Below are 25,816 nucleotides of genomic sequence, written 5' to 3'. Positions count from 1 at the left end.
GAGTCCAAGAATTGGTGAATTTACAGTTTTGGAATGTGGGCAGGCTGGGAAAGTTTGAAGAAACAGCCAGTTATTTGCTTTTCCACAGAGAATATAAACTGAACTTCCTTTTCCTTAGGGAGCAGGTAGCATTTGAAACTTGCCTTTGAGTGTCATTGTTTCCCTACCTCATGGTGGGTTTGGGCCCTAGCCCCTCAAACCCAAGGGCAGAATATATGATGCTCTGCTGAAGGCTCTTGACTGAGTCCTCACTCAGTGGTTGATTTACTGAGCTACTGGCCCTGGCAACAGGGAACACTTTTTTTTTTTTTTTTTTTTTTTTTTTTTGTGGAGACAGAGTCTCACTCTGTTGCCCAGGCTGGAGTGCAATGGCATGATCTTGGCCCACTGCAACCTCCATACCCTGGGTTCAAGCGATTTTTGTGCCTCAGCCTCCCGAGTAGGTGGGACTATAGGTGCCTGCCACCAAGCCCGACTAACTTTTGTATTTTTAGTATAGATGGGGTTTCGCCATTTTGGCCAGGCTAGTCTTGAACTGACCTCAGGTGATCCACCCGCCTTGGCCTTCCAAAGTGCTGGGATTACAGGCATGAGCCACTGCGTCCAGCCTCATCGGTAGTTCTGATCATCATAGTTTTCATTGCAGAAAGAATGAAGGCATTGCTAACTCTGAAACTTCAGCACACTTCCATCTGCAAACCCAAGACACGTGTCTAACTACAGGGTAGATATTTCTCAGGTTTCTTAGTTTGCCTGAATGGATACTTTCAGTCCTCCTTTAGCCAGTTGGGCTATTTTCTCATCAAGATGGGGCTAATTGGTGAGGAATTTTCTTAAGTACAGGCAATCATCACTTTATAACATATCCAACACGGTACTGGATACCTTCCAATTCTTGTTGGAAATATGGTTATTCTGTCTAAAATTTCTTATTTACCTAATCTTATTGCTCTAGTTATATTTATGCTTATATGGTGATATTGAAGATCTGAATTAAGTGATTACTTTCGGTATGATCTATCATGCTCTTTTTTGAGGCAGAGTTTTGCTCTTGTTACCCAGGCTGGAGTGCAATAGCACGATCTTGGCTCACTGCAACCTCCTCCTCCCAGGTTCAAGCAATTCTCCTGCCTCAGCTTCCCAGAGTAGCTGGGATTATGGGCACATGCTGCCACACCCAGCTAATTTTTTATTTTTAATAGAGACGGGGTTTCACCATGTTGGCCAGGCTGGTCTCAAACTCCTGACCTCAGGTGATCCACCCACCTCGGCCTCCCAAAGTGCTGGGATTACAGGCCTAAGCCACTGCACCCAGCCTATCATGCTCTTTTAAGAATGGGACAAACTGAAGTTCCAAGAAAGTCAGAGTGCCATAGGAATTATGTGGAATCAAAAATTGGGTATATATTTGGAGATATTGAAAGATTTTTTATATTTTTGATTCTGAAGCTAACTGGGAAAAAAGGATCCCACTTTTCTTGCTAAAGTATGAGTCAGCCTCAAGACTGAAGTACATTTGTGCTTCTTCTTCTACTTTCAAAAAGATAAAAAGTATTCTGTTTTATATACAGAATACTATTATGGTTGTCTATTGCTAAGTGGAAATAAAAATATAAAGGGGAAAAAAATCTACCATAACTAAAAACTAAAACAAAAAGCTATAAAGACTTGTTGGGTTTCTCTGCATTTGAAAAGTTAAAAGCAGCTAGCAGATAACTGTGCTTCCAGGGCAACAGAAATGTGGTGGCAAGGCAGAGCAATAAGGAGAGTTTTTTAATTTAAAAAAAATTTTTTATTTTGAGAAGCAAGATTGAAGCCCCCAGGTGAACAATAAGCAGAAGCTTCCACTTGGCAGACACAGATTCCAGCAGCATTCCTGGCACATCATGGTGTTCAATAATCAATTTGCTGGAAAGATAGATCGTGACACACCAACAATCCTTCAGCCAGTCTCATGCATGTTTCATACCTGTGGGAATCAGGCAGGTGACCTTCAGGCTGGAACTCAACTTAGCCCCTCTACCAAGCACATACAAACAGACAGAGCACACTCTGATCCTCTTCAGAATTTTTCAATTTGGAGCTCTTACCCAGTTCAGAGTCCACTAAAGAGGATTTTTCAAATGTGGTATGTGACAGAAGCCAGCAACGTAACCTACCTGCAAGAAAGAGGAAATAAAGTTTGCCTTATAGGAAAAAGGAAACCTGACTACAGTCAAAGAAATTTGTTTTCTAAGGATAATTACTAAACACTGGGGTCTATTAATCTGTAAAACCTCCTTCCTACAGGCATTTAAAATTTTTATATGCTTTTCTTTATCTAAAATGGGGTTAGGTTTGGTATTGCCTAAAGCCTTCTAAGAACTGGAAAATAAATTGTTTATCAAAGGAAATGTTAAATAGCTCCCTAAGGCTTTAGGGAGATATTTTAGATTCTCAAAGATAATTATTATCTCTTCTAAGATGGGCTGTGAATAGTAGCCTTTAGTAGCCTTCATGTGTTTTAGAAAACTGGAAGATTAGCTGTTGTATATTCAGTGTAATGCTATAGATACAGTTACCTGATATATCTAACTGAATGATGGTTATTAAACAGTATATAAATGGAAGCTAAACCTAACTAACCCCATCAAATTTTATGTGTACCAAAGTCAGTGGATAGTCTGAACCTCTACTTAAGAAGAATTTTATTTGTTTAATTGCCAGAGATTAATTTTTATTATAATTCCTTCCATAACATCCCTGAATTTTCCAGAAAGTTGGAACAACAGGAAAGCATAGTTTTATTCACCATGTGAATCATTAATGTTATTTACATTCACTTTAATTTTGTTTTATTTTAGTTCTGCGCAAGACAAAGAAGAATGGATCAAGGTAAGCCTCATTTCTGTTTCCTTTTCTTTCTTTTTTTTTTTTTTGAGGCAGAGTCTCACTCTCACCCAGTCTGGAGTGCAGTGGTGTGATCATGTCTCACTGCAACCTCTGTCTGGGCTCAAGCAAGCCTTGCGTCTCAGCCTCTCGAGTAGCTGGGACTATAGGCGTGCACCACCATGTCTGGTTAATTTTTTTTTTGTATTTCGTAGAGACAAGGTTTTGCCATGCTGCCCAGGCTGATCTCGAACTCCTGAGCTCAAGCGATCTGCCTGCCTCGGTCTCCCAAAGTGCTGGGATTACAGGTGTGAGCCACCACGCCCAGCTTATTTTCACTTTTGTTTTTTAGTAACATCTCTGTGTATGCACATGTGCATATATTGTTGTGTGTGTTTTAATATATAGTAATCAGAACAGGTTCACTTAATTTTCAAAGTGATTCCTATATAGATATTTGTTTGATAAAGTATATTCATTGGTTTATATGAGAAACTTTAATGTGTGCTTTGAATTTTACTTATACTTTAGGCCCTTCAAGAAACCATCGATGCTTTTCATCAAAGGCATGAAACCTTCAGAAATGCAATTGCAAAGGATAATGACATTCACTCAGAGGTTTCTGTGAGTTGAATTACATTCTTAACTTCAACCTCTTTCATATCTTTGCAGGTGTAGAAGATCTGTCTAATCATTTTGTTCTCCAACCTTTTCCCTTTACAATGTCAGAACTGGCTGGTTAGACAGAATCTCATTCTTTCTTAGATGAACACAATAGTGAGTGGCTTTTCATTCTACTTGAACTTCTTTGAATTTTTCTTATTCTTTTTTTTTTTTTTTTTTTTTAAACAGAGTCTTGCTCTGTCACCCAAGCTGGAGTGCAGTGACACAGTCTTGGCTCACTGCAAACTCCGCCTCCCGGGTTCAAGCGATTTTCCTGCCTTAGCCTCCCGAGTAGCTGGGATTATACGTGCATGCCACCATGCCCAGCTAATTTTTGTATTTTTAGTAGAGAGAGGGTTTCACCATGTTGGCCAGACTGGTCTTGAACTACTGACTTCAGGTGATCCGCCCGCCTCAGCTTCCCAAAGTGCTGGGATTATAGTTCAGAACATGGTTTGAGCAATGTAGTTAAAGTTCTTTCAAAAAATAATAATAAAAGGGAATTATAGTTTTTTTCTATTAAAATTGAATCTTTCTTCCCCTTTTAGACTGCTGAGCTAGGGAAAAGAGCCCCAAGATGGATCCGAGATAATGAAGTGACAATGTGTATGAAATGTAAAGAACCTTTCAATGCACTGACACGAAGGAGGCATCATTGTCGAGCATGTGGATATGTAAGTGAGATTTCTTGATCATTAAGGTTGCTAGTAACTATATAAGTGATGTAAAGTCATCAACTAGGGACACACAAAAAAATGACTTTCAACAAATCATGTAATAAATTTATTTTGGTGCCAATTACGTGCAGAGGACTGTGCTGAGCCCTGGAGAAAAAACGTTAGACAAAATGTTCCCTGGCTTTACAGAGCTTACATTGTAATGGAGAAGACAGACAAATAAGAATTTCAAATTACTATAGATGAAATAAAAAAGCAATTGAGAAGTTAAAAATGGACAGTATTAGTAACAGAGGAAGATTTGGAACCAATTTTGGTTAGAAAAAGAGACCTATCTGAGGGGTTGGTATTTAAGTTGATGCTTAAAAGATTGAGAAAGGGGCTGGGCGCAGTGGCTTACGCCTATAATCCCAGCACTTTGGGAGGCCGAGGCAGGCAGATCACCTGAGGTCAGGAGTTTGAGACCAGCCTGACCAACATGGTGAAATCCCGTCTTTACTAAAAACACAAAATTAGCCAGGCGTGGCGGCGCATGCCTGTAATCCCAGCTACTTGGGAGGCTGAGGCAGGAGAATCACTTGAACCCAGAAGGCGGAGGTTGCAGTGAGCTGAGATCGCACCATTGCACTCCAGCCCGGGCAGCAAGAGTGAAACTACATCTCAGAAAAAAAAAAAAAAGGGGGGGGGGGTTGAGAAAGCTAATAATCAATAGAGACAGGGAAAAACTTCAGACAGTGAAAGTCTATATGCAAAGACCCTGAGGTAAGAAGGAACTTGGTCTATTCATGAGACTGCCAAAGGTCATGAGGCTGGAGCATGATGAGTAAGAGGAGGAACGTTAGATAAATAATGGCCAAGGGATATCTATGAGAAACAAGAATAGATGGAATCCACAGTACAAGTAGATGTTCTGGCTTTGATGGGGAGAGGAAAGCTTCCTCCATTATATCAGAGAGGAAAAAGAAAAAGATGGGTATAAATGTGGGTAAGTTGGCGTTTTTGTTGTTCTGGTGGTGAGAAATGAGGGAGTTTAGGTGCAATATCTATTTATTTGTGTTTTTTTTGTTTTGTTTTTTGTTTTTGAGACGGAGTTTTGCTCTTGTTGCCCAGGCTGGAGTGCAATGATGCGATCTCGGTTCACCGCAACCTCCGCCTCCCGGGTTCAAGCGATTCTCCTGCCTCAGCCTGCCTAGCAGCTAGAATTACAGGCGTGTGCCACCACACCTGTCTGATTTCTGTATTTTTAGTAGGGATGGGGTTTCTCCATGTTGGTCAGGGGGGTCTTGAACTCCCGACCTCAGGTGATCCGCCTGCCTCGGCCTCCCAAAGTGCTGGGTTACAGGCGTGAGCCACCACGTCCGGCTAAATACATTTTTTTTTCTTTTTTTTTGAGACAGAGTCTCACCCTATCGCCCAGGCTGGAGTGCAATGTTGTGATCTTGGCTCACTGCAACCTCCACCTCCCGGGTTCAAGTGATTCTCCTGCCTCAGCCTCCCAAGTAGCTGGGATTACGGGCATGCACCACCACGTCTGGCTAGTTTTTTGTATCTTTAGTACAGACGGGGTTTCACCATGTTGGCCAGGCTGGTCTCGAACTCCTGACTTTGTGACCTGCCTACCTCGGCCTCCCAAAGTGCTGGGATTACAGGCGTGAGCCACTGCACCTGGCCCCATTTTGATGCAATATCTGTATGTTCACTGAAGAATGAAGTAGAGTCATCAGTTGAAAGTTAAGGGGAAGGAGGAGGAGATGGGGAGATTCAAGAAAGAGGACTAAGTGTGAAGATTTTCTCTGGGCAGAGAAAAGTGAGCCTAGTAGAGAAACAAAGGTGGACTTGGGCACCTGTTAGAAATTTACAGTTATAAATTTAAAGGGACACTAGTCAGCTTAATGGCAATGATTTTTCTCTAACAAGATATAGCAACTCAGGCCAGCGAAGGCAGATAGCACGGTTTATCCAGAGTAGTATAATGAGAAAAACACTAGAAGAGAAGGGAAGTATTTACATCAGAGAGTTAATAATGAATAAGAGAAGTCTCAATTGGATAAAAAGAGCAGGAAAGCTAGGAAACAGGCTGATGGTTAATGAGAAAGTGGCGGGGTCAGTGGACAGAAGAATTTCGGTAAGTTCAGAGATGTATGGTAGCGGACCTCTTGGGGGCAATGAATTAGAAATAAGAGAGATGTTGGTGAAAAAAATGGGATATGTGAACCTGGCATGCCAGATATGGTTCACCCTCTGATGGTGACACAGTCCCGGGGGTGACCATGAGATTGGACAGCTAAGGTAGACTGCACAGCGCTGGCAGCAGAGACATAAGGCGGTAGAGTTGGGCTTGTCATGTGAATGTTGAAGTCCACAGACATTGTGGTAGAGCAGAGAACTATGATCCATTAGTGAGAAATTCCTGAGTGAATGGGTGTGGGGCAGATGATAAGGAGATGCTAACTCAGTAGGGGAGATGGGTAGAGCCAGATGATGATGGGCCTCAGAGCTGCCAGGGGTTTTTGAAGGCAAGAAAAGAGTCAGGGAATACAAGCCTCAATTCGCAGCCCTGAGGTCTCAGAGGTGACAGAAGGTGAAGTGGGAAAAAAAAAAAGCCTCCACTAGAGAAAAGAGCCTGAGGATATGGAAGAGTTTGATTCTAGAGTGAAAGGTCCAAAGGTCCCAGTGGAAGGGCATGGAGGGGAAAGTGGGAGATGGCGACTGAACTAGATTAAATTATGTACAGAGGCCAGGCGCAGTGGCTCACACCTGTAATCCCAGCACTTTGGGAGGCTGAGACGGGTCGATCTCCTGAGGTCGGCAGTTCAAGACCAGCCTGACCAACATGGAGAAATCCCGTCTCTACTAAAAATACAAAATTAGCCGGGCATGGTGGTGCATGCCTGTAATTCCAGCTGAGGCCAGAGAATCACTTGAACCGGGGAGGCGGAGGTTGTGATGAGCCGAGATTGCGCCATTGCACTCCAGCCTGGGCGACAGAGCAAGACCGTCTAAGAAAAAAATTATGTACAGAGCAATATGTTTGGGGATGAGGCTGAGAAAATAACCAGAGAGCTGGGCCTTTTCCTGGGATCTGAGATAAACAGGAAAGTGGGGCATGACATGGAGTGAATTATACTGGTGTTTGAGATAAGGGTAGGCACCCAGACCTATTGCTGTGATCCCAAATGTTTCCTTGGTGGCATGGCAGCCTAAAGAATGGTGCTTCCTGAGTATCTAAAGAATCATGCTTCACCCTGAAGATACACATGTTATATATTGGTGGACACAAGCTGCTTGGTATTGGAGTAAGCACTGCAAGACAGGACTGGCAGAAAACTGAGGCTGGAATGGTGTAGGTAGGAATCAGGTCATTGAGAGCCAGAGATGCCATGGTAAGATGCTTAGATTTGATCACACCTTAAAGGGAATTGGTTCAATGAAGAAAGAGTTGAGGAAGACAGGGAGTAAGTAGTCAGGAATGACTTTAATGTTAAGATTTGGGTGACTGAGTAAATGGTAGTGTGCTGTTAATTGACATAAGAAATAGAAAAATGAAGCAAGTTGAAATGAAGGGGAGAGGAGCAGAAATAAAAATAACAGCAGTTACCATTTATGATGTACCAGTGCCAGGCATTGTTTGAAGTGTGTTGTGTATACTGTTGCTTATAGTTTCTCAATTACCCTGTGAGGAAGGTTCTATTTTCTCCATTATATAATTCAGAAATGGACTCTTAGAAAAGTTATGATATGTTATTTCTGTTATTTGTTTTTCTTTTTTCTTACTGTCTCCCTGTGGGATTCAATTCAGATATATATAACATCACCTCATTCCATCTTCCATGTCTCTCCTGTTTTTATCTCTGTGTCTCTCTCTATAGCATTTTATTTATCTCTATCTCCCATTTTGTTCATTTACTGTTCAGTTGTAGCAAATCTGCTGTTTTATTCATTTTTAATTTTTAATTATTTCCAAAAGTTTTTCCTTCCAAATCTGCCTGATCATTTTTGATAGTGTTTGTTGTTTGCCACTTTATGTTTTCAAACATTTCTTATGTAATTTTCAAATTTGTATCTAATAATGTCAGTAGCTGAAGACATTTCGAAGATTCCAAATCTGTTGTTTCTACTAAATTCTAGTTCCTGGAGGCTTGCTTTCTGCTGTAATTGGTCTCTTCTCATTGTGAGCTCGTATTTGGTTGATAGTTCATTATCTTCCTTTCATAAGTTTTGGCGTAATGACCGAGTCTCAGGTCAGCTCTCCCGTGTCCTCCAGGCCCCATGGGCTGTCTCCTAATCCCAGCACTGTCCATCCCAAGCTTTGTTTGCTCTATTCATTCACCATTACAATTTCAGCTTACTGTGTGTGTGTTATTTTGTTTGTTCATTGGGTTTGGGGGCCTTGGAAAATTCTCTTACTTTAACGTAAAGAAGCAAAGCATTACAATTATTTGCTGTATTTTGTCCAGGATCCAGTTGTATTATAGCAAAATTCTTCTCAGAGTATCTACCTAGACTGTCATACTGACAGCAGCAAGAGTCAAAAACATATTTAATCCTGGTTATGTATTTCGTTAAGACTGTTTACATAGTCTTTCTATATCTTAATGCTATATAAACTTCAGCTGGGCATGGTAGCTCACACCTATAATCCCAGCACTTTCGGAGGGAGGTTGAGGCAGGAGGATTGCTTGAGGCCAGGAATTTGAGACAAGCCTGGGCAACATGGTGAAACTCTGTCTCTACCAAAAATATAAAAATTGGCTGGGTGCAGTGGCTCATGCCTGTAATCCCAGCACTTTAGGAGGCCGAGGCAGGTGGATCACAAGGTCAGGAGATCAAGACCATCCTGCCCAACATGGTGAAACCCCGTCTCTACTAAAAATACAAAAATTAGCTGGGTGTGGTGGCATGTGCGTGTAATCCCAGCTACTCGGGAGGCTGAGGCAGGAGAATGGCTTGAACCTAGGAGGTGGAGATTGCAGTGAGCCGAGATCGCGCCACTGCACTCCAGCCTGGCAACAGAGTGAGACTATGTCAAAAAAAAAAAAAAAAAAAAAAAATTAGCCTGGTGTGGTGGCACACACCTGTAGTCCCAGCTACTCAGGAGGCTGAGGTGGGAGGACGGCTTGAGCTCAGGAGGTCAAGGCTGCAGTGAGCCGAGATCACACCACTGCACTCCAGCCTGGGTGACAGACCCCAGGTCTTGACCCCATCTCAAAAAAATTTAAAAAAATTATATAAACTTCTATAAAAACATAATTTTTCTGGTTTTTGTGTTTCTTTGATACTTTATAAATTCCCCTGTTGTTTATGCAGTTTCAAGTTCCTTATCCAAAAATATGTTTCTGATTGTAAGTTAATAACTATATTGCTAATATTTAAATGTATTGATGCTACATATAAACATAGTTTGATCATGATTTGGTCAGCCATTGAGCTGAGTTTCATATGGAAAGTGAGGAACAAACTATGGAATGAAGCTGGAGAGAGGCAGTGGCAGTTTTTGGAGGGCCTTGTAAACCAAGTTAAAGATCATAGCCTTTCTCCTAAAAGGAATGGGAGACACAGAGAACAGTAGGTGTTCCCAGTGTCATGAGTGAATATATTATTTGTGTGCTTAAGTGCAACAATTCATATTGATAGTTGTTTTAGCTTATTCTTCCTATTTTCCTCAGACTTATTTTTGACTCACTACAGTACTTTTGTGATTAAAATTAAATTGAGAGCAAACAGCTTTTTTTTTTTTTTTTTTTTGAGGCGGAGTCTCGCTCTGTCACCCGGGCTGGAGTGCACTGGCGCGATCTTGGCTCACTGCAACCTCCGCCTGCTGGGTTCAAGCAATTCTTCTGCCTCAGCCTTCCAGGTAGCTGGGACTACAGGCGGGCTTCGCCATGCCCGGCTAATTTTTTTTTTTTTTTTTTTTTTTTTTTTTTTTTGAGACGGAGTCTCGCTCTGTCGCCCAGGCTGGAGTGCAGTGGCGCGATCTCGGCTCACTGCAAGCTCCGCCTCCCGGGTTCACGCCATTCTCCTGCCTCTGCCTGCTTTGGCCTCCCAAAGTGCTGTGATTACAAGCATGAGCCACCATGTCTGGCCCAAACAGCTTTTTTATCAGGGTAAGACTTTTAAAAATCTGTCACTGAGTTTGATTGAAATGATTTTTGATATTGGCATACTTGCCTTCAGTAAGCAAAGAAAAAATGTGTTTGCATGTGCATTGTCAAAATACTGTGCTATGATTTGAAAATAAACAAAATGGATGGTAATGAGTTTGCGGTTACAGGTATGTCTAATTCTAAATCCCAGAGTAATTTCATTGTAATTATGAGCAAACAGTAGACCATTTTTATCATGAATTTTAAATGCTATAAATCTACACCAAAAATTTGACTAATATATTTTCTTTAATATAATTTATCTACTATAAATTGAGGGGGAAATACACTTCTATAAGCAAGAAGATAATGTGTTAAACTAGAAGATTTTAAACAATTATTCTATAATACAGAAAAGTTATCACTAAGAAGTAATACACGTTTGCATCATATTCATTCATTCAAAGACAGTCTCTCCTGGAGCTTACAGCCCTATAAGGGAGATAAACAATCAAATAATAATACAGGAATAAAATTAAAAGCTGTAATCAGTGCTATGAAAGAAAACACAGAGAACACTGACAGGAGACATGCTGTGTCCTGGGGTTTGGAGGAGTCCCCCTTGAGGAACTGGAGTTTGAGCCAACATCTGAAGGGTGAGCGTTAAGTTAACTCAGTGAAGGAGAGAGGAGAGAGGCAGGGAGCATGGCCTTTGGGAACTATAAGAAGCCAGTGTCACTGAAGACAGAGTCCAGAAAGAGGGCAAATTATGCAGGACTTTGTAGGCCATGATTAAGAGTTGGTTCTTTAGCCAAGAGCCAAGGAAAGTCTGAAAGATTTTAAATAGAGGAGGAATAAATCAGAGTAGCTTTATTTTTATTTTTATTTATTTATTTATTTATTTATTTATTTATTTATTTATTTTTTGAGACAGGGTCTTGCTTTGTCACCCAGGCTGGAGTGCACTAGCACTCCATCTAGGCTGGTCTGGAACTCCTGGACTCAGGCATCTGCCCTTCTCGGCCTCCCAAAGTGCTGAGATTATAGGTGTGAGCCACCACACCCAGTCAGATTAGCATTTTTAAGAGGGTGTCACTTCACTGTTTGGAAGATACAGCTTGGAGGAGGTTTAAGAGTGGAGGCCTGTAAACCAGTAAGAATGCTGCAAGGACCAGTCACAAGCCTAGAAAAGAAGCCAAACTAAAACGCCATGGACTTGGGTGCTTATAAGGAAGTTGTGGAAAAATAGATTTAAGAAATATTTAGGAAGTAAAATCAGCGGGACTTTGTAAAATGGAAAATCTTTGGGTAAGATCGAAAGAGGTTCTGGGGATGACTCCTATGTGTCTGACATAGGACCGGTTGTATGACTGCCCCATTTCCTGCAATAGAGAGGACTGTGAGAGGGGACCGGGTTGGGAGGAGGGGTGGGATGGGCTAAGAGAGACCAGGGAAGTTCGTGAGCAGTTTGGAAAGGATGTTGACGAACATCCAGAAGTATGAAGAGTCAAAGTCTTTGAAGGTCTTCTACCTTTAGAGGCCAGGAAAAGGATGAGTGAGCAGAGCTGGTCACAAACAGGGTTGAAACACCTTGATATGTACTTCTAGTGTTTATAGGGATGTTCCTTTTCTAACAAAAATCTGCCTTCTATGCTTAACATTTTCTCATTTATTATTACCTATAACTGATTACTGCTTAAATCATATCCTTTAAATATGATTACTGTTCATTTTTCTTTTAAATTTAAGGTGGTTTGTTGGAAATGCTCCGACTACAAAGCTCAACTTGAATATGATGGTGGTAAATTGAGCAAAGTTTGTAAAGACTGTTATCAAATCATAAGTGGATTCACAGACAGTGAAGAAAAGAAAAGAAAAGGAATTTTAGAGGTAAGAAATATTAAATATTGGATATCTTTTAGATTTTTTTTTTCCCAACGGACTCTCGCTCTGTCACCCAGGCTGAAGTGCAGTGGCGCGATCTCAGCTCACTGCAACCTCAGCCTCCCAAGTTGCTTGAATTACAGGCCCATGCCACCATGCCTGGCTAATTTTTGTATTTTTAGTAGGGATGGGGTTTCCCCATGTTGGCCAGCTGGTCTCAAACTCCTGACCTCAGGTGATCTGCCCACCTCGGCCTCCCAAAGTGCTGGGATTACAGGCATGAGCCAACGCACCCCAGCCTAGATTTTTACAGAAGAAATAAAATCCTCTTAGCTATGAGGAATACAAATAATATATCTTTGTTATTTCTTTGAGTGTTTAACAATTTGTATAATGAGCAAGATTTATGCTTTTGTTCTATTTTGCTGACTTTTGGGATTCTGCTTGGTTGCATAGAAAAGGGGGGCTGCTGTTTAAATCAACATGCATTTAAGAATGAAATACATTGATTTCGTGGCAGTAGCTATAGCCAAATATTTCAGTATTAATTGGCATCTCTTCTTATACCCAAATTATTGTAGTATGTTTTCTATAAAGGAAAGCTTTTACTCTCAATTTCGTCATATTGGCTTTACAAACCACTTTAGATAAAAGTGCTATTACCTGACAGACTCTTCCAACTTTTTATAGTAAAATATCTAGTTTACTATAGTCATTTAATTGCCAGTGATGGTAATCTGATAACTACATTAAATATTATTGAAATGTCTCCGAAGTTAATTTGACTAATGTTCTGGAAAAAATTCAGACCCCCCCACCCCAAGCCTGAGAACTATAACGCAGCTTATCTGAAATGAGTTTTACATCTAGAGATATTAACAATATAAGGGACAGGTTATATAATAAGGCCTTTGTGGCAGTAGGTTCAAGGTAGCCTGGAAAGTCTATAGAAGAATAGGCTCAGGATCAAAATGCTATGTATCTAAAATCATAGACATACTTGGTTTATTAAGAATCTCTAAAGAGGCTGGGTGCAGTGGCTCATGCCTGTAATCCCAGCACTTTGGGAAGTCGAGGCAGTTGGATCACGAGGTCAAGAGATCAAGACCATCCTGGCCAAATGGTGAAACCCCATCTCTGCTAAAAATACAAAAATTAGCTGGGTGTGGTGACACACACCTGTAGTCCCAGCTACTTGGGAGGCTGAGGCAGGAGAATCGCTTGAACCCGGGAGGCAGAGATTGCAGTGAGCCAAGATTGCGCCACTGCACTCCAGCCTGGTGACAGAGCTAGACTCTGTCTCAAAAAAAAAGAATCTCTAAAGAATCAGTAAGTATTTTTTGAGCATTTACATTGTGTAAGCGTACAAGTATACCTGTACACTTACAAGTGTACAAAGGTCACTTCTGTTCATTGATAAAGGGTTACAAACTTCAAGGTCCATTTGAGGCTAAGTGTAGCCCCACACACTAAAATCATTCTTCCAGGGTATAGATGTTACTCGTATGGCCTACCAAATTGGGGCTTTCTCAGGCAGTAAGGATGGAAAGACATGCTTCATTGGACAGCAGGAACAGAGCCTCAAGACTTAATAGCGACAACTGATGAGACTGGCACAATATAATGAGTCGGGGAACTTGGTTTTAGGGTCAGCTTCAGGCCGTATCTCTGAAAAATCCCTAGCTAGTATTTTAGAGAACCTTATACTGAGGAAAAATTAATGAATTACTTATTAGGTCAACTCATATAATGAAATAAATATATAGTATGAAGTCCATACATAGGAGACAAGTATGTACATGCACACATTAACTTAAATGCATATTCGAGACTGGTTTTGTACCAACTAGTATGTTATATGCCCTAGAACAGTGATCAACACATTTTCCTGTAAAGAGTCAGAGAGAAAATATTTTAGTCTTTGCAGACCAAGAGGCCAAACCAAGGATATTACATACATATTTGTAAAAAGAGAGAAAATAAATTTCCACAATTTTTTTTTACAAAATTAAAATTATATTTATTTAGGCTTTTTAATAATATGGATCAGCTGGGCGCAGTGGCTCATGCCTGTAATCCCAGCACTTTGGGAGGCTGAGGCGGGCGGATCACAAGGTCAGGAGTTCGAGACCAGACTGGTCAACATGGTGAAACCCCGTCTTTACTAAAAGTACAAAAATTAGCCCACGTAGTGGTGTGCGCCTGTAATCCCAGCTACTCGGGAGGCTGAGGCAGGAGAATCACTTGAACCTGGGAGATGGAGGTTGCAGTGAGCTGAGATCGTGCCATTGTACTCCAGCCTGGGTGACAGGGCGAGACTCTGTCTCTAATAATAATAATAATAATAATAATAATAATAATAAGGATCTACTAATAAGAATGGAATTCTTTGGGGGAGGATAACCTTTCACTTAATTGGAATCTGAAGTTAGCGTTCCCTATCATCAAATTAATTGTAAGTGGTCGCGTAAAAAAACTCCCTGGCTCATGGGCCATACAAAAACAACTGGTAGGCTGGATTTGGCTTGTGAGTTATCGTCTGCTAACCAGTGCTGCTTTAAAAATTGTCTGTGGCCAGGTGCGGTGTGGCTCACGCCTATAATCCTAGCACCAAGGCTGAGGTGGGTGGATCACCCGAGGACAGGAGTTCGAGACCAGCCTGACCAACATGGTGAAACCCCATTCTACTAAAAATACAAAAATTATCCGGGCCTGGTGGCGTGTGCCTGTAATCCCAGCTACTTGGGAGGCTGAGGCAGGAGAATCGCTTGAACCTGGGCGGCGGAGGTGTCAGTGAGCCAAGATTGAACCATTGCACTCCAGCCTGGGCAACAAGAGCTAAACTCTGTCTCAAAAAAAAAAAGATTGTCTATGCTGAAGCATCAGTTTTTTTTTTCCTGAACTATCACAGATCAGTGTTTTTGTAAAATACACTATAATGCACTTGGTTATCATCACAAATTCAAATTGTTATAAAAGTTTAATACTTACTCCTACTTTGTGTGCTTACCAGAAACTGGTAACAAAACCATTTGCAGACCTGGAGACCAACATGGATAACACTGAGTAGCACTACCTGAAGGGTTTTGGAGACAGAAAATAGAAGCAAACCAGTTAGTTTCCATAAGGCATATAATAAAAACTACCATTTAGTTAAATGGTTTTGTTCCTTTTTTCAGTATTTTTTTTCTTTTTTTTTTTTTTTTTTAGACAGAGTCTCGCTCTGTCACCCAGGCTGGAGTGCAGTGGTGCGATCTCAGCTCACTGCAATCTTTGCCTCCCCGGTCCAAGCAATTCTTATGTCTCAGCCTCCTGAGTAGCTGGGATTACAAGCATGTGCCACCACACCTGGCTAATTTTTTTCTTCTTTTTTTTTTTTTTTTTTTTAGTAGAGGCAGGGTTTCACTGTGTTGGCCAGGCTTGTCTCAAACTCCTGGCCTCAAGTGATCTACCTGCCTCTGCCTCCCAAAGTGCTGGGATTACACGTGTGAGCCACCACACCCAGCCTTTTAGCCAACAATTTTTATATTAGGAGGCAAAATAGAAAAATTAAATGGCTCTATGTATTAGTCTGTACTCACACTGCTATAAAGACATACCCAAGACTGGGTTATTTATAAATAAAGGAGGCTTGGCCGGGCACGGTGGCTCACGCCTGTAATCCCAGCACTTTGGGAGGCCAAGGCAGGCAGATCACGAGGTCAGGAGATCGAGACCATCCTGGCTAACACAGTTAAACCCCATCTCTACTAAAAGTACAAAAAATTAGCCAAGCGTGGTGGTGAGTGCCTGTAGTCCCAGTTACTCAGGAGGCTGAGGCAGGAGAATGGTGAGAACCTGGGAGGTGGAGCTTGCAGTGAGGTGAGATCGCGCCATTGCACTCCAGCCTGGGTGACAGAGCGAGACTCCATCTCTATGAATAAATAAATAAATAAATAAATAAATAAATAAATAAATAAATAAGGCTTAATTGACTCACAGTTCCGCATGGCTGGGGAGGCCTCAGAAAACGTACAATCATGGCAGAAGGGGAAGAGGCACATCTTACATGGTGGCAAGCGAGAGTGAGCAAGTGTATGAAGGAAGAACTGTCAGACACTTACAAAACCATCAGATCTCATGAGAACTCACGATCACAAGAACAGCATGGGGGACACTGCCCCCGTGATCCAGTTACCTCCTATCAGGTCTCTCCCTCGACACATGGGGATCGTGGGGATTACAATTGAAGATGAGATTTGGGTGGGGACACAAGGCCTAACCATATCACTCTACAAAAATTGATTGCACTGAAAAAATCTTTAATTAGGTGTACTCAAAGATTGCTGGTTACTATTTGCCTTTTTGCTATTATATTCTTTCTTAATTGAAGTAGGTATAGCATTGTCGTTAAAAGTTCAGGCTCTGTTCTGGGCACGGTGACTCACCCCTGTAATCCCAGCACTTTGGGAGGCCAAGGTGGGAGGATTGCTTGAGGCCAGGAGTTCAAGACCAGTGTGGGCAATGTAGTGAGACCCTGTTTCTACAAAAAGTTTAAAAATTCTCTCCCGGCTACTTGAGAGGCTGAGGCAGAGGATCGAAGTTCAGACTCTGGATTCAGACTCTCTGGGTTCAAATCCCAGCATGCCAATGTGTGATCTTGGGAAAGCTATTTAAACTCTGAGCCTCAGAAAAAATGAAAATACTACCTTCTCAGTGTTGGTGTGAGGATTAAATGAAATAAGACATGTATTGAGCTAAGGAAAGTGCCTACATAGTAAGCAATCAATAAACACTTAACTCTTTAAATTCAAGGTCTAGTTATGTAAAGAGCTAAAATTGGCTTAAATATTTTCCATGTTAAAATGTTTAAACAATAATTGCAAATGAATCTTTTTTGGACAGTCCAGGGAAACATTTTGTATAAACACATTGTACTTTGTGAATATTTCTCTATCTGATTTGTTGTGTGTTCATTCTGTCTTTCCATTATATTTTTCTAGATTGAATCAGCAGAAGTATCTGGAAACAGTGTGGTGTGCAGCTTTCTTCAGTATATGGAGAAGTCAAAACCTTGGCAGAAAGCTTGGTGTGTGATCCCCAAGCAAGACCCTCTTGTGCTGTACATGTATGGTGCCCCCCAGGTATCTAAACCACATCTGTCTGAAGGGACAGATGCCCTTGGGGGCAAGGGGAAGCGAGTGGACAGCGGACTCAAAATCTGTAGAACAAGAGTTCAGGCAGTTTCACTGTTTCATTAAAATTGAAAAATAATGAGTAAAGTTCAAGTTTGTTGTTTAAGCTGATTGATTCATTTTATAGCCTATATTTTCTTCAGTCTGTGGATCATCTGTCCCCTTTCTTGTCTCATTCAATGGGTTTGAGAAAAGATGAGTTGAATTAGGAATGAGCATGAGGAGAAGGGGAAGCAAACGGGAAAAACAAGCCTTTTTAATGATAGGAAACATTAAGAAAAGACTTTTTAATTTTGTTTTTTTGTTTGTTTGTTTGTTGTGTTGTTGTTTTCTTTGTGACAGAGTTTTGCTCATGTCACCCAGGCTATAGTGCAATGGTGCAATCTTGGCTCACTGCAACCTCCACCTCCTAGGTTCAAGTGATTCATCTGCCTCAGCCTCCCGAGTAGCTGGGATTACATGTACCCACCACCACACCTGGCTAATTTTTATATTTTTAGTAGAGACAGGGTTTCACCATGTTGATCAGGCTGGTCTTGAACTCCTGACCTCAGGTGATCCGCCCACCTCGGCCTCCCAAAGTGCTGGTAATACAGGCGTGAGCCACTGCGCCCAGCCAATTTTGTTTTTTATTTTATTTTTTCTTTTTGCTCAATGGATAGATATCTGAAAAAGGAGTTTGAGAGGAAGGGGAACTTAAAATCAGTCTTGCATTATCATTCAGTAACAATTTTTTTGAGAACCCCACGTATATGGATCTGAGATAAATCTATGGGAACAATGATATGCAGGTTTAGCTTTTAACAAGAGCAGCACCAGGTCCTATGATTGTGTTGTGCTTGAAGAATCAAATGTACAACACTTAAACCAGTTATGCATTTACTCTGAAACATAAAAATTTTACATATACCTGTTGTATTTCAGTCTATAAATTAAGGGCTGGTAAAATTATTTTATTTTGAAAATAGACTGAAAATGACAGGCTATATAGTTTACTCTCCTTTATTGCTTTTCCTATAAGCTTTCTATGTCCATAAATAAGTTGATGGAATAAGTGAATCACCAGATAAAACTGCCTTTAGTAATGAGATTATCATTACTGTTTGCTGGTTTAATACAGTATGATGGCGATTTTTCTACCCCTTTTCACTGAATGAAGAGTTGAAAGGCTCTTTTCACAGAGAGGAGGGTGTAGTGTCTCTGAGTCCTAGCTGATTTAGGTGTCAGCTCTCATTCATTCAGCTAACATTATCAGTGGCCTCATGTACAGGCTCTGTACTAAGCAATGGGATTGCCCTCTGTGCCCATGGAGAACTCACCGTTTAAGTCTGTTTGGGACAGTGGTAGGAAGAGAGGTTTAGTAGGAGCAAGGGACACACTTAACAAGCGAATACATCACCTGCTTTTAATGTCTGATGTCTTTTCTTTAGGACGTCAGAGCCCAGGCCACCATTCCACTTCTGGGCTATGTGGTGGATGAAATGCCAAGGAGTGCAGACCTGCCACACAGTTTCAAACTGACCCAGTCTAAGTCCGTGCACAGCTTTGCTGCAGACAGTGAGGAACTGAAGCAGAAGTGGCTGAAAGTCATCCTTTTAGCTGTCACAGGTGAGACACCAGGTGGTCCAAATGAGCATCCAGCCACCTTGGATGATCATCCTGAACCTAAGAAAAAATCAGAATGCTGAACTCCTCCAGGACCAGCCACGGTGTGGAGGTCTCAGGACTTACAGCTCAAGACATTCCCAGCTCTTCTTACACATCTGCTAGCACTTTATGTTGAAAAATATAGGCTCATAAATGCATCTTTTGAGGACTATTTTCCTATGTTTATGTACTCTTAGTGAAATTAGTGTGCAGAGTCATTCTACCGATAAAGTTTTGAAATAATGTGAAAACTGGAGCATTTTTTGAGCTATTCCTTGAATATGTGCTTTTTTGTCTTGAAGAAATGGTGTATCAATTGATTCTGTCACCGTCAGGTTAGAATGAGCACTTCCATTTAAGAAATCCTTTCATGTCTTCTTCTCTTTCACATGTAGGACCTGGAACAGTTTGAAAGATATACCTCCATGTTGCCAAAATAGATCCATGGTGAAAAATACAGGGACAGTTGAGGCTATTGTATTAACTTATTTAATTTAGTTTATAAATCTCTAGCTGCATAAATGATGTCTGTTCTTTTAAAACAAAAGAAAAAGGACAAATTGTTGGTGTTCAGATTTCCGATTTATGAAGAAAAGATAACTTGTTTTTGTAGAAATACTCCTAAGAATGTCTTAAGTATATAGCAATTATGTATATATAGTATTAAATATATATATTATACATGCTTTTAGGTTCACATTCATCTCTAATTTATTTTTTAAATATAAAGCATGGTTTATCGTGGAATTGAGCAATGTTCTAAACTGAAGAAATGTTTTGGTGATTTATGTTTTGCTGATTGGCATTTGAGGGTATTGATATTTTTATAATAAGCGGTAATTTATGTGGCATGGGATATATTTGTGAATTCCAACAGTACTTTTAAAGTACCATTTTTTGTTTCTGTGCCTATTTAAAACAGTGCCTCTCTTAGAAGGTGCTATTAATACAAGATGAGGGTTCAGTTAATGCTTCAGTCTTGATTATTCTAAGATTAAAGTGCATTTTGGTCACTGGGACAGTCAAAGTCATACAGGTTATTTTACCGTTTACAATCCTATAATTATTGCAGTAGTTAACATCAGCATGTACAAAAATTTTCACCAAAACCCAAACTTTATGAGACACCTGACCTTTTACAGAACTAGGATATGTGGAAAGCACATTTATCGTAATGTTTTTCTTTTCCGTAAGATAATCGAGCATGGTTAAATAAGGTCTCTATATAATGAACACTTAAGATAACTGTATGGGCCTTTTCCTTTGTCGGAATGAAACAAAATCCACATGTGATAACCTATGTTTGGGGTGGGGGCTGGTCACATGATTCCTTGTCATAAAGGCTGCTCTTCACTCTTTTGTACTTGTGATTAAAATCTCACACTAAGTTTACTATTTAACTTAATCCTTTTTCTCAAATTAAACCTTTTTTTATACTGTCATACCCCAAACATTGTCACTTTTTAATGTACCAGTCTGCTAGAAATCTACAAGAATGATCCCACTATCTTTAGTATGTAAGGATTACACCTTAGATATAGAATAGAATTTGAGACTGCCACACATTTATTCAGGCCTTGTTACTTTAAGAAATATCTTATTTTTTCCACCCCAAAGGAGCAAGTGAACCAATTATTGCTGACATAATTAGGTTCCCTTCCTCCATAAAAGGATTATCAGCCATGATCATTAACATTAAACCAAATACATGGAGCCAAAAAGAGATAAAAGTAGCTTCTTAGGCCCTATTAAATCAGGGAAAGACTAGAAGAAAATTTACATTGCTTCTCTTTTTTAATGGCCAACGGGGTATGTGTGTGATGTATACTCAGAGTGGTTTTTTGGAAAATTAAACTGTAGCTATAGATGATGCTTTGGTTTTCTTAATCTCAAGAAAAGAGAAGCAATGGAAATACAGAATTATTAACTGGGCAAGAGGACTTCTGTAAGTGTGACTAGAACAATGGTAATGTATGGGCCAATGGGAAGATTTATGAGTCAGATTATTTTTGAAAACTATTTTTAAAAGCAAGAAGACTACACTTTCCCTACCAAAACAGAAGTAACATGGACACACTTAAGTTTTGGCTCAATAAATATCAATGTTATTTAACTTAGATCATTGAAAGAATACTCATGTAAAGATAATGTTTATTATCATGCTCTTAACAGTCATTATCTTTAATTTTTTAAATGAGAAGCATTAATACTAGAAGAGAATTTCTGGTTATCCGGTCACCATATTCACTTTCCACCCCACATTCTTCAGCTAAACACAAAGAGAAGCAGTGAAACAGCCTTACCTGCTTCTCTCTTATTAAAGAATCACTGATGTTTTTACTCAATGAAAGGTAAAGTAATACCCTTAGCCATTTATTAAACAATTCAACCAAGAGACCTCAAAGTGTGATTGATGATAAGAATAATCAATGCCTTTTCCCTTCCAACATACTTGAGCAGTCATGACAACCTAAAAATATCATTGGTTGCTTTCCCATTAAAACCAACGTTCCCTGTGGGTCTTAATTCTTTATTTTCACTCATTTGGTGCTTTCCAAGTCATCTTTTCTTTAAAGTGCCCTTCCTCCAAACTTTAAAAAGTACTTCCTTGACAAAATTTCTATTCATTATAAAACATTTCAATATTTTAAGCTTAAATTTTGCTTTTGCTGAAAGCCTACCATTTGGCGTGTTAAGTATGAAATATAGTGCAGACTTTTATCTTGGTTTTAAGTGGGGCTCAATAAAAAACACCAGCCACTTTTGTAATAATGGCATCACAGTGTCATCATGTATGCAAGCAATAAAACTCTTTAGGGTATGGTTTTATACTGAAAATTTAATATGAAGGCCCCTTCCCACAAGAATATAGATAATTATTAACTTTCTAGATGTGATACGGTAATTCAAATTGCAGAGTATAAGGAAGGGAAATGGGAAGGGGCATCATTCCTTGGATTTTAAATAACTATCAAGAACATTTTTACTTTAACAAAGAAAATGGATAGAAAAAGCACATTTTGTTTTCCATGAAGTTTAATTTGACATCAGGTTTGTGTACTTATCTTCACTAGGTGACTTAACTTACCCCAATTTTTAAAAAAATTATTAAACTTTTTACAGAAACTAACCTTTTAAATGTACCCTTTCCCCATATATATATACGCACACGTTTGGATTTTTTTTTTAAGAACACTTGTTCTAGTTATAAATATATAAAGAAAACGATAAAGTTTGTGGTACTGCAGGGTTGTTAAAGATTCTTTGATGCCTTCTAAAAACTTTTATCAAAAATACTTTTGAGTTCACAATTCCGTTTTACTTTTCCTTGTCCTTACTTTTTGGAAACAGGGTGGTTGCTTTTATTTGTTTTCTGGTTATATTCAAAGCCTTAAGTTCTTAATCTGAGCATATTGTCTGTGATAAATTTCTGATGATCTTTCTGGACTAGATACAACCTGAGTAGCAAGCACCAACCGGAGCAAGTAAACTTCTAGGGAACAAGCGTCTTGGGTTTTATAGGTATCTTTGCTATAATGCAGAATAGATTAATGAAGATTTCCTATATCATATGATATTTGTGTTAGTGGGTCTAAGATTAAGCACATGATATTTATAAGCTAAAATTAACTCAAAAGTCAAGAATGTCTTAATGTTTTCATTCTTAAATTTTGTATTCTCCAAGAATGTATTAGTATATGAACTGTGGCCAACCAGTTCCTATTCTTCAGACTGTATTGACATCTGTAGTGGATCATGTTGCTTCTTCATTCTTACCAATTTTATTAGAATCAAACTTCTTGTTATTTTCATACTATTATCTACTATAGATTCTCAGCTTTAGAAAATGACTATGATACATAAAGACCACTAGGTCAACTTAAAAAACCCTTTCTGTGAATTTATACATGTATGTATATATGTAAAAACACTGTTGATTTGCAATTCTGTCTTTCCATAGAAATGAACTTTTTCTATCGAAATTGTTTAACTTAAATATTTTAACATAAGTTATTTACATGGATCTTTATGTATAATTCATCCTTATATATACCCCTTAATCACGTAGTCATGAGAAGATAACTTTGCTTTCTTTACAGAAAGGGCAGAGAGGAATAAGATAAGAAACTGAAACAAGCAAGAATGAAGAGAGATGTGGGGGAGAGACTGCTGGTCTCCAGACCACAGCAATGTGTTTTAAGATAAGATGAAATATTTTAACTGCAGAAGGGATATAAATATAAATCTATGTAATTACATGCTGATGGGATCCATTGCACCCAGGTTTTTGACCTTGGCCTGTAAATGCTAGATTATGATATCTTGTTATTCTTTTTCTCCTTTGGGCTTTTAAAAAATAATTTCATTCTCAGATCATTTTCTGTACTGTTTACTGAGGCAAAAAAAAAAAATCTGAAGTCAATCATGGTCTTCTACTTTCTGGACTGAGCATTTGGCAGAATGCAGTATCTTTTCCTGTGTTTTGACATGAAATAGCACATGGCTTCTACAAGATAGTTTTAACTTGTTGGGGTCACCGGGAGTTACATGATGGTCAACCCCTTTTCCTAAAATCCATTGTGGTAGTTTTAGTGGAAAACGTAAATCAAGAAATCTCATATCATACTTTAATAAATAAATACCAAATACATAGTGAAATATAGGTTTGGGAAGAAACTAGTCTGTGGGGACCACTATAAGAGAATCACATTATATATTACACAGTATATGGATATTGGAATGTATCACTTGTGGGGGGTTCTCTTCATTAGCAAAACAGTCATGTCTGTCTGTATATAAGACTTTTTTTTTTTTAACCAAACTAGCATTTCATTTTGTGAGTGACAATTGACATTTTAAAATAAGCATAGGCCGGGCATAGTGGCTCATGCCTGTAATCCCAGCCCTTGGGAGGCCGAGGTGGGCAGATCACTTCAGGTCAGGAGTTTGAGACCAGCCTGGCCAACATGGTGAAACCCTGTCTCTACTAAATAAAAATAAAACAAAATAAGTGTATCTGGGCCAGGTACGGTGGCCCATGCCTGTAATCCCAGCACTTTGGGAGGCCGAGGAGTTCGAGACCAGCCTGGCCAACATGGCAAAACCCTGTCTCTACAAACTTTAGCCAGGTGTGGTGGCACATGCCTGTAATCCCAGCTACTCGGGAGGTTGAGGCAGGAGAATTGCTTGAACCCGGGAGACAGAGGTTGCAGTGAGCCGAGATTGCACCACTGCACTCCAGCCTGGGTGACAGAGCAAGACTTCGACTCAAAAAATAAAATAAGCGTATCTGGATTTTTCTTTTGAATTCTTGACTGATAAGTTTGAGAATGTATGTTTTTGGAATTTTACAGTTGACTCAAGTGTGAAAGTATACACAAGTAATTTTTCTTTTCTAGCTATGTGAATGTAAAATACTTGCAGATAATGTATATATTGTGTAATATATGTATATTTGGTCATAAAAGCAGATAATTGGAAACATTGTAAAATTAAGCACTTTAATTCCTATTAAATATTAAACATTTGTATCTTGTAAATAAACACATCCTTAAATTAATTCCAAAGCTTTACATGTTATTTCAGCTCATGTTCAGTTCACAGTGATTTCAGTTCTGCTTAGGAAAGTTACTCCAGTAAGGTACTGATACTCCTACCTCCAACCTACCCTCTGCCAAAAAAAAAAAAAAAAAGTGTAAGTCTTTCAAGAATAAAGCTTATGACAGACTCAAGGTTCTCCAAGTATAGAAACAGTGGCTTCTCTTTGTTATAACTCCAAGTCTAGATCTCCAACAACCGACAAAACAGTGCCGCTCCGTACCCAAGGAAACGATTGTTTTGCTCCATAGTTTGTGGTGTTTGCCTACATTCTAGAGGCTTATCCAGTCGGCCCACAGTGTCCATGGGAGACTGGTTCCAGGACCACTCACAGGTACCCAAATCTGCTCATACTCAAGTCCCTGAGCTCTCTGGAACCCACAGATACTGAGTCAAACCTCCGTATTGGTGGGTTTTGCATCCTGATGGAATACCGTGTTTTCATCCACATTTGGTTGTAAATGTGGAATCCATCAATGCAGAGGGCTATTTATTGAAAAAAAGTCCACATATAAGGACCTGTGCTTCAATCCTGTGTTGTTCAAGGGTCAACTGTATAGTGAAATAAGCACAAAAAGAGAACTCAAAAGAACTGTTGAGGCCGGGTGTGGTGGCTCACACCTGTAATCCCAGCACTTTAGGAGGCCGAGGCAGGCAGATCATGAGGTCAGGAGATTGAGACCATCCTGGCTAACACAGTGAAACCCCGTCTCTACTAAAAATACAAAAAATTAGCCGGGTGTGGTAGCGGGTGCCTGTAGTCCCAGCTACCCGAGTGGCTGAGACAGGAGAATGGCGTGAACCCGGGAGGCGGAGGTTGCAGTGAACTGAGATGGCGCCACTGCACTCCAGCCTGGGTGACAGAGTGAGATTACGTCTCAAAAAAAAAAAAAAAGTCTTAGTCCTTGTCTTACTGGTCATATGACCTTAGACAATTTACCTGAATCCCAATAATGAATTCCTGTGGTCACTACAAGAAACATTGCACTCGGTGACTATGAAACGCTATACAAATAATATGTCATGGAACACTTCGGAGTTTCATACAGCTACTCAATTGGCTTTAGCCTTTTTAAAGCCCTGAAAAGGAATCTTAATGACTTTCACTGTGATTTCATAACTAAAACATTTCCAGAGATAACCCTTCGCAGAAGCCTATTAGCTTTTTTAGGACACAAAGAACTAATCAACAATTTTAAAATTGATGCTTTAAAGCAATTGG

The 25,816-nt window shown here is 39.8% G+C and overlaps 1 protein-coding gene across 17 annotated transcripts in view; it reads left to right on the top strand.

The window, feature by feature from the left end:
- Positions 1–24,557, top strand: part of FGD4 (FYVE, RhoGEF and PH domain containing 4) — a 247,236-nt gene extending 222,679 nt beyond the window's left edge. For 13 of the 17 annotated variants that reach the window (XM_009425618.5, XM_063785787.1, XM_063785785.1 and 10 more), the window contains 6 exons: positions 2,844–2,874; positions 3,400–3,492; positions 4,080–4,205; positions 12,041–12,181; positions 17,158–17,298; positions 18,780–20,438. In XM_009425618.5, coding sequence (XP_009423893.2) covers positions 2,844–2,874; positions 3,400–3,492; positions 4,080–4,205; positions 12,041–12,181; positions 17,158–17,298; positions 18,780–19,037 — 790 coding nt within the window. In that variant the 3' untranslated portion in view covers positions 19,038–20,438. Of the gene's footprint in view, positions 1–2,843; positions 2,875–3,399; positions 3,493–4,079; positions 4,206–12,040; positions 12,182–17,157; positions 17,299–18,779; positions 20,439–23,096 lie in introns of those variants that run through there. The other 4 variants (XM_063785778.1, XM_063785781.1, XM_063785779.1 and 1 more) reach the window with 2 other exon arrangements.
- The last annotated feature ends 1,259 nt before the right edge of the window (positions 24,558–25,816 follow it).

Source organism: Pan troglodytes, chromosome 10, assembly GCF_028858775.2.
Source record: "Pan troglodytes isolate AG18354 chromosome 10, NHGRI_mPanTro3-v2.0_pri, whole genome shotgun sequence".
NCBI lineage: Eukaryota > Metazoa > Chordata > Mammalia > Primates > Hominidae > Pan > Pan troglodytes.
Note: the sequence above shows the minus strand (reverse complement) of the source record. Positions and strands in the feature narration are given on the sequence as shown.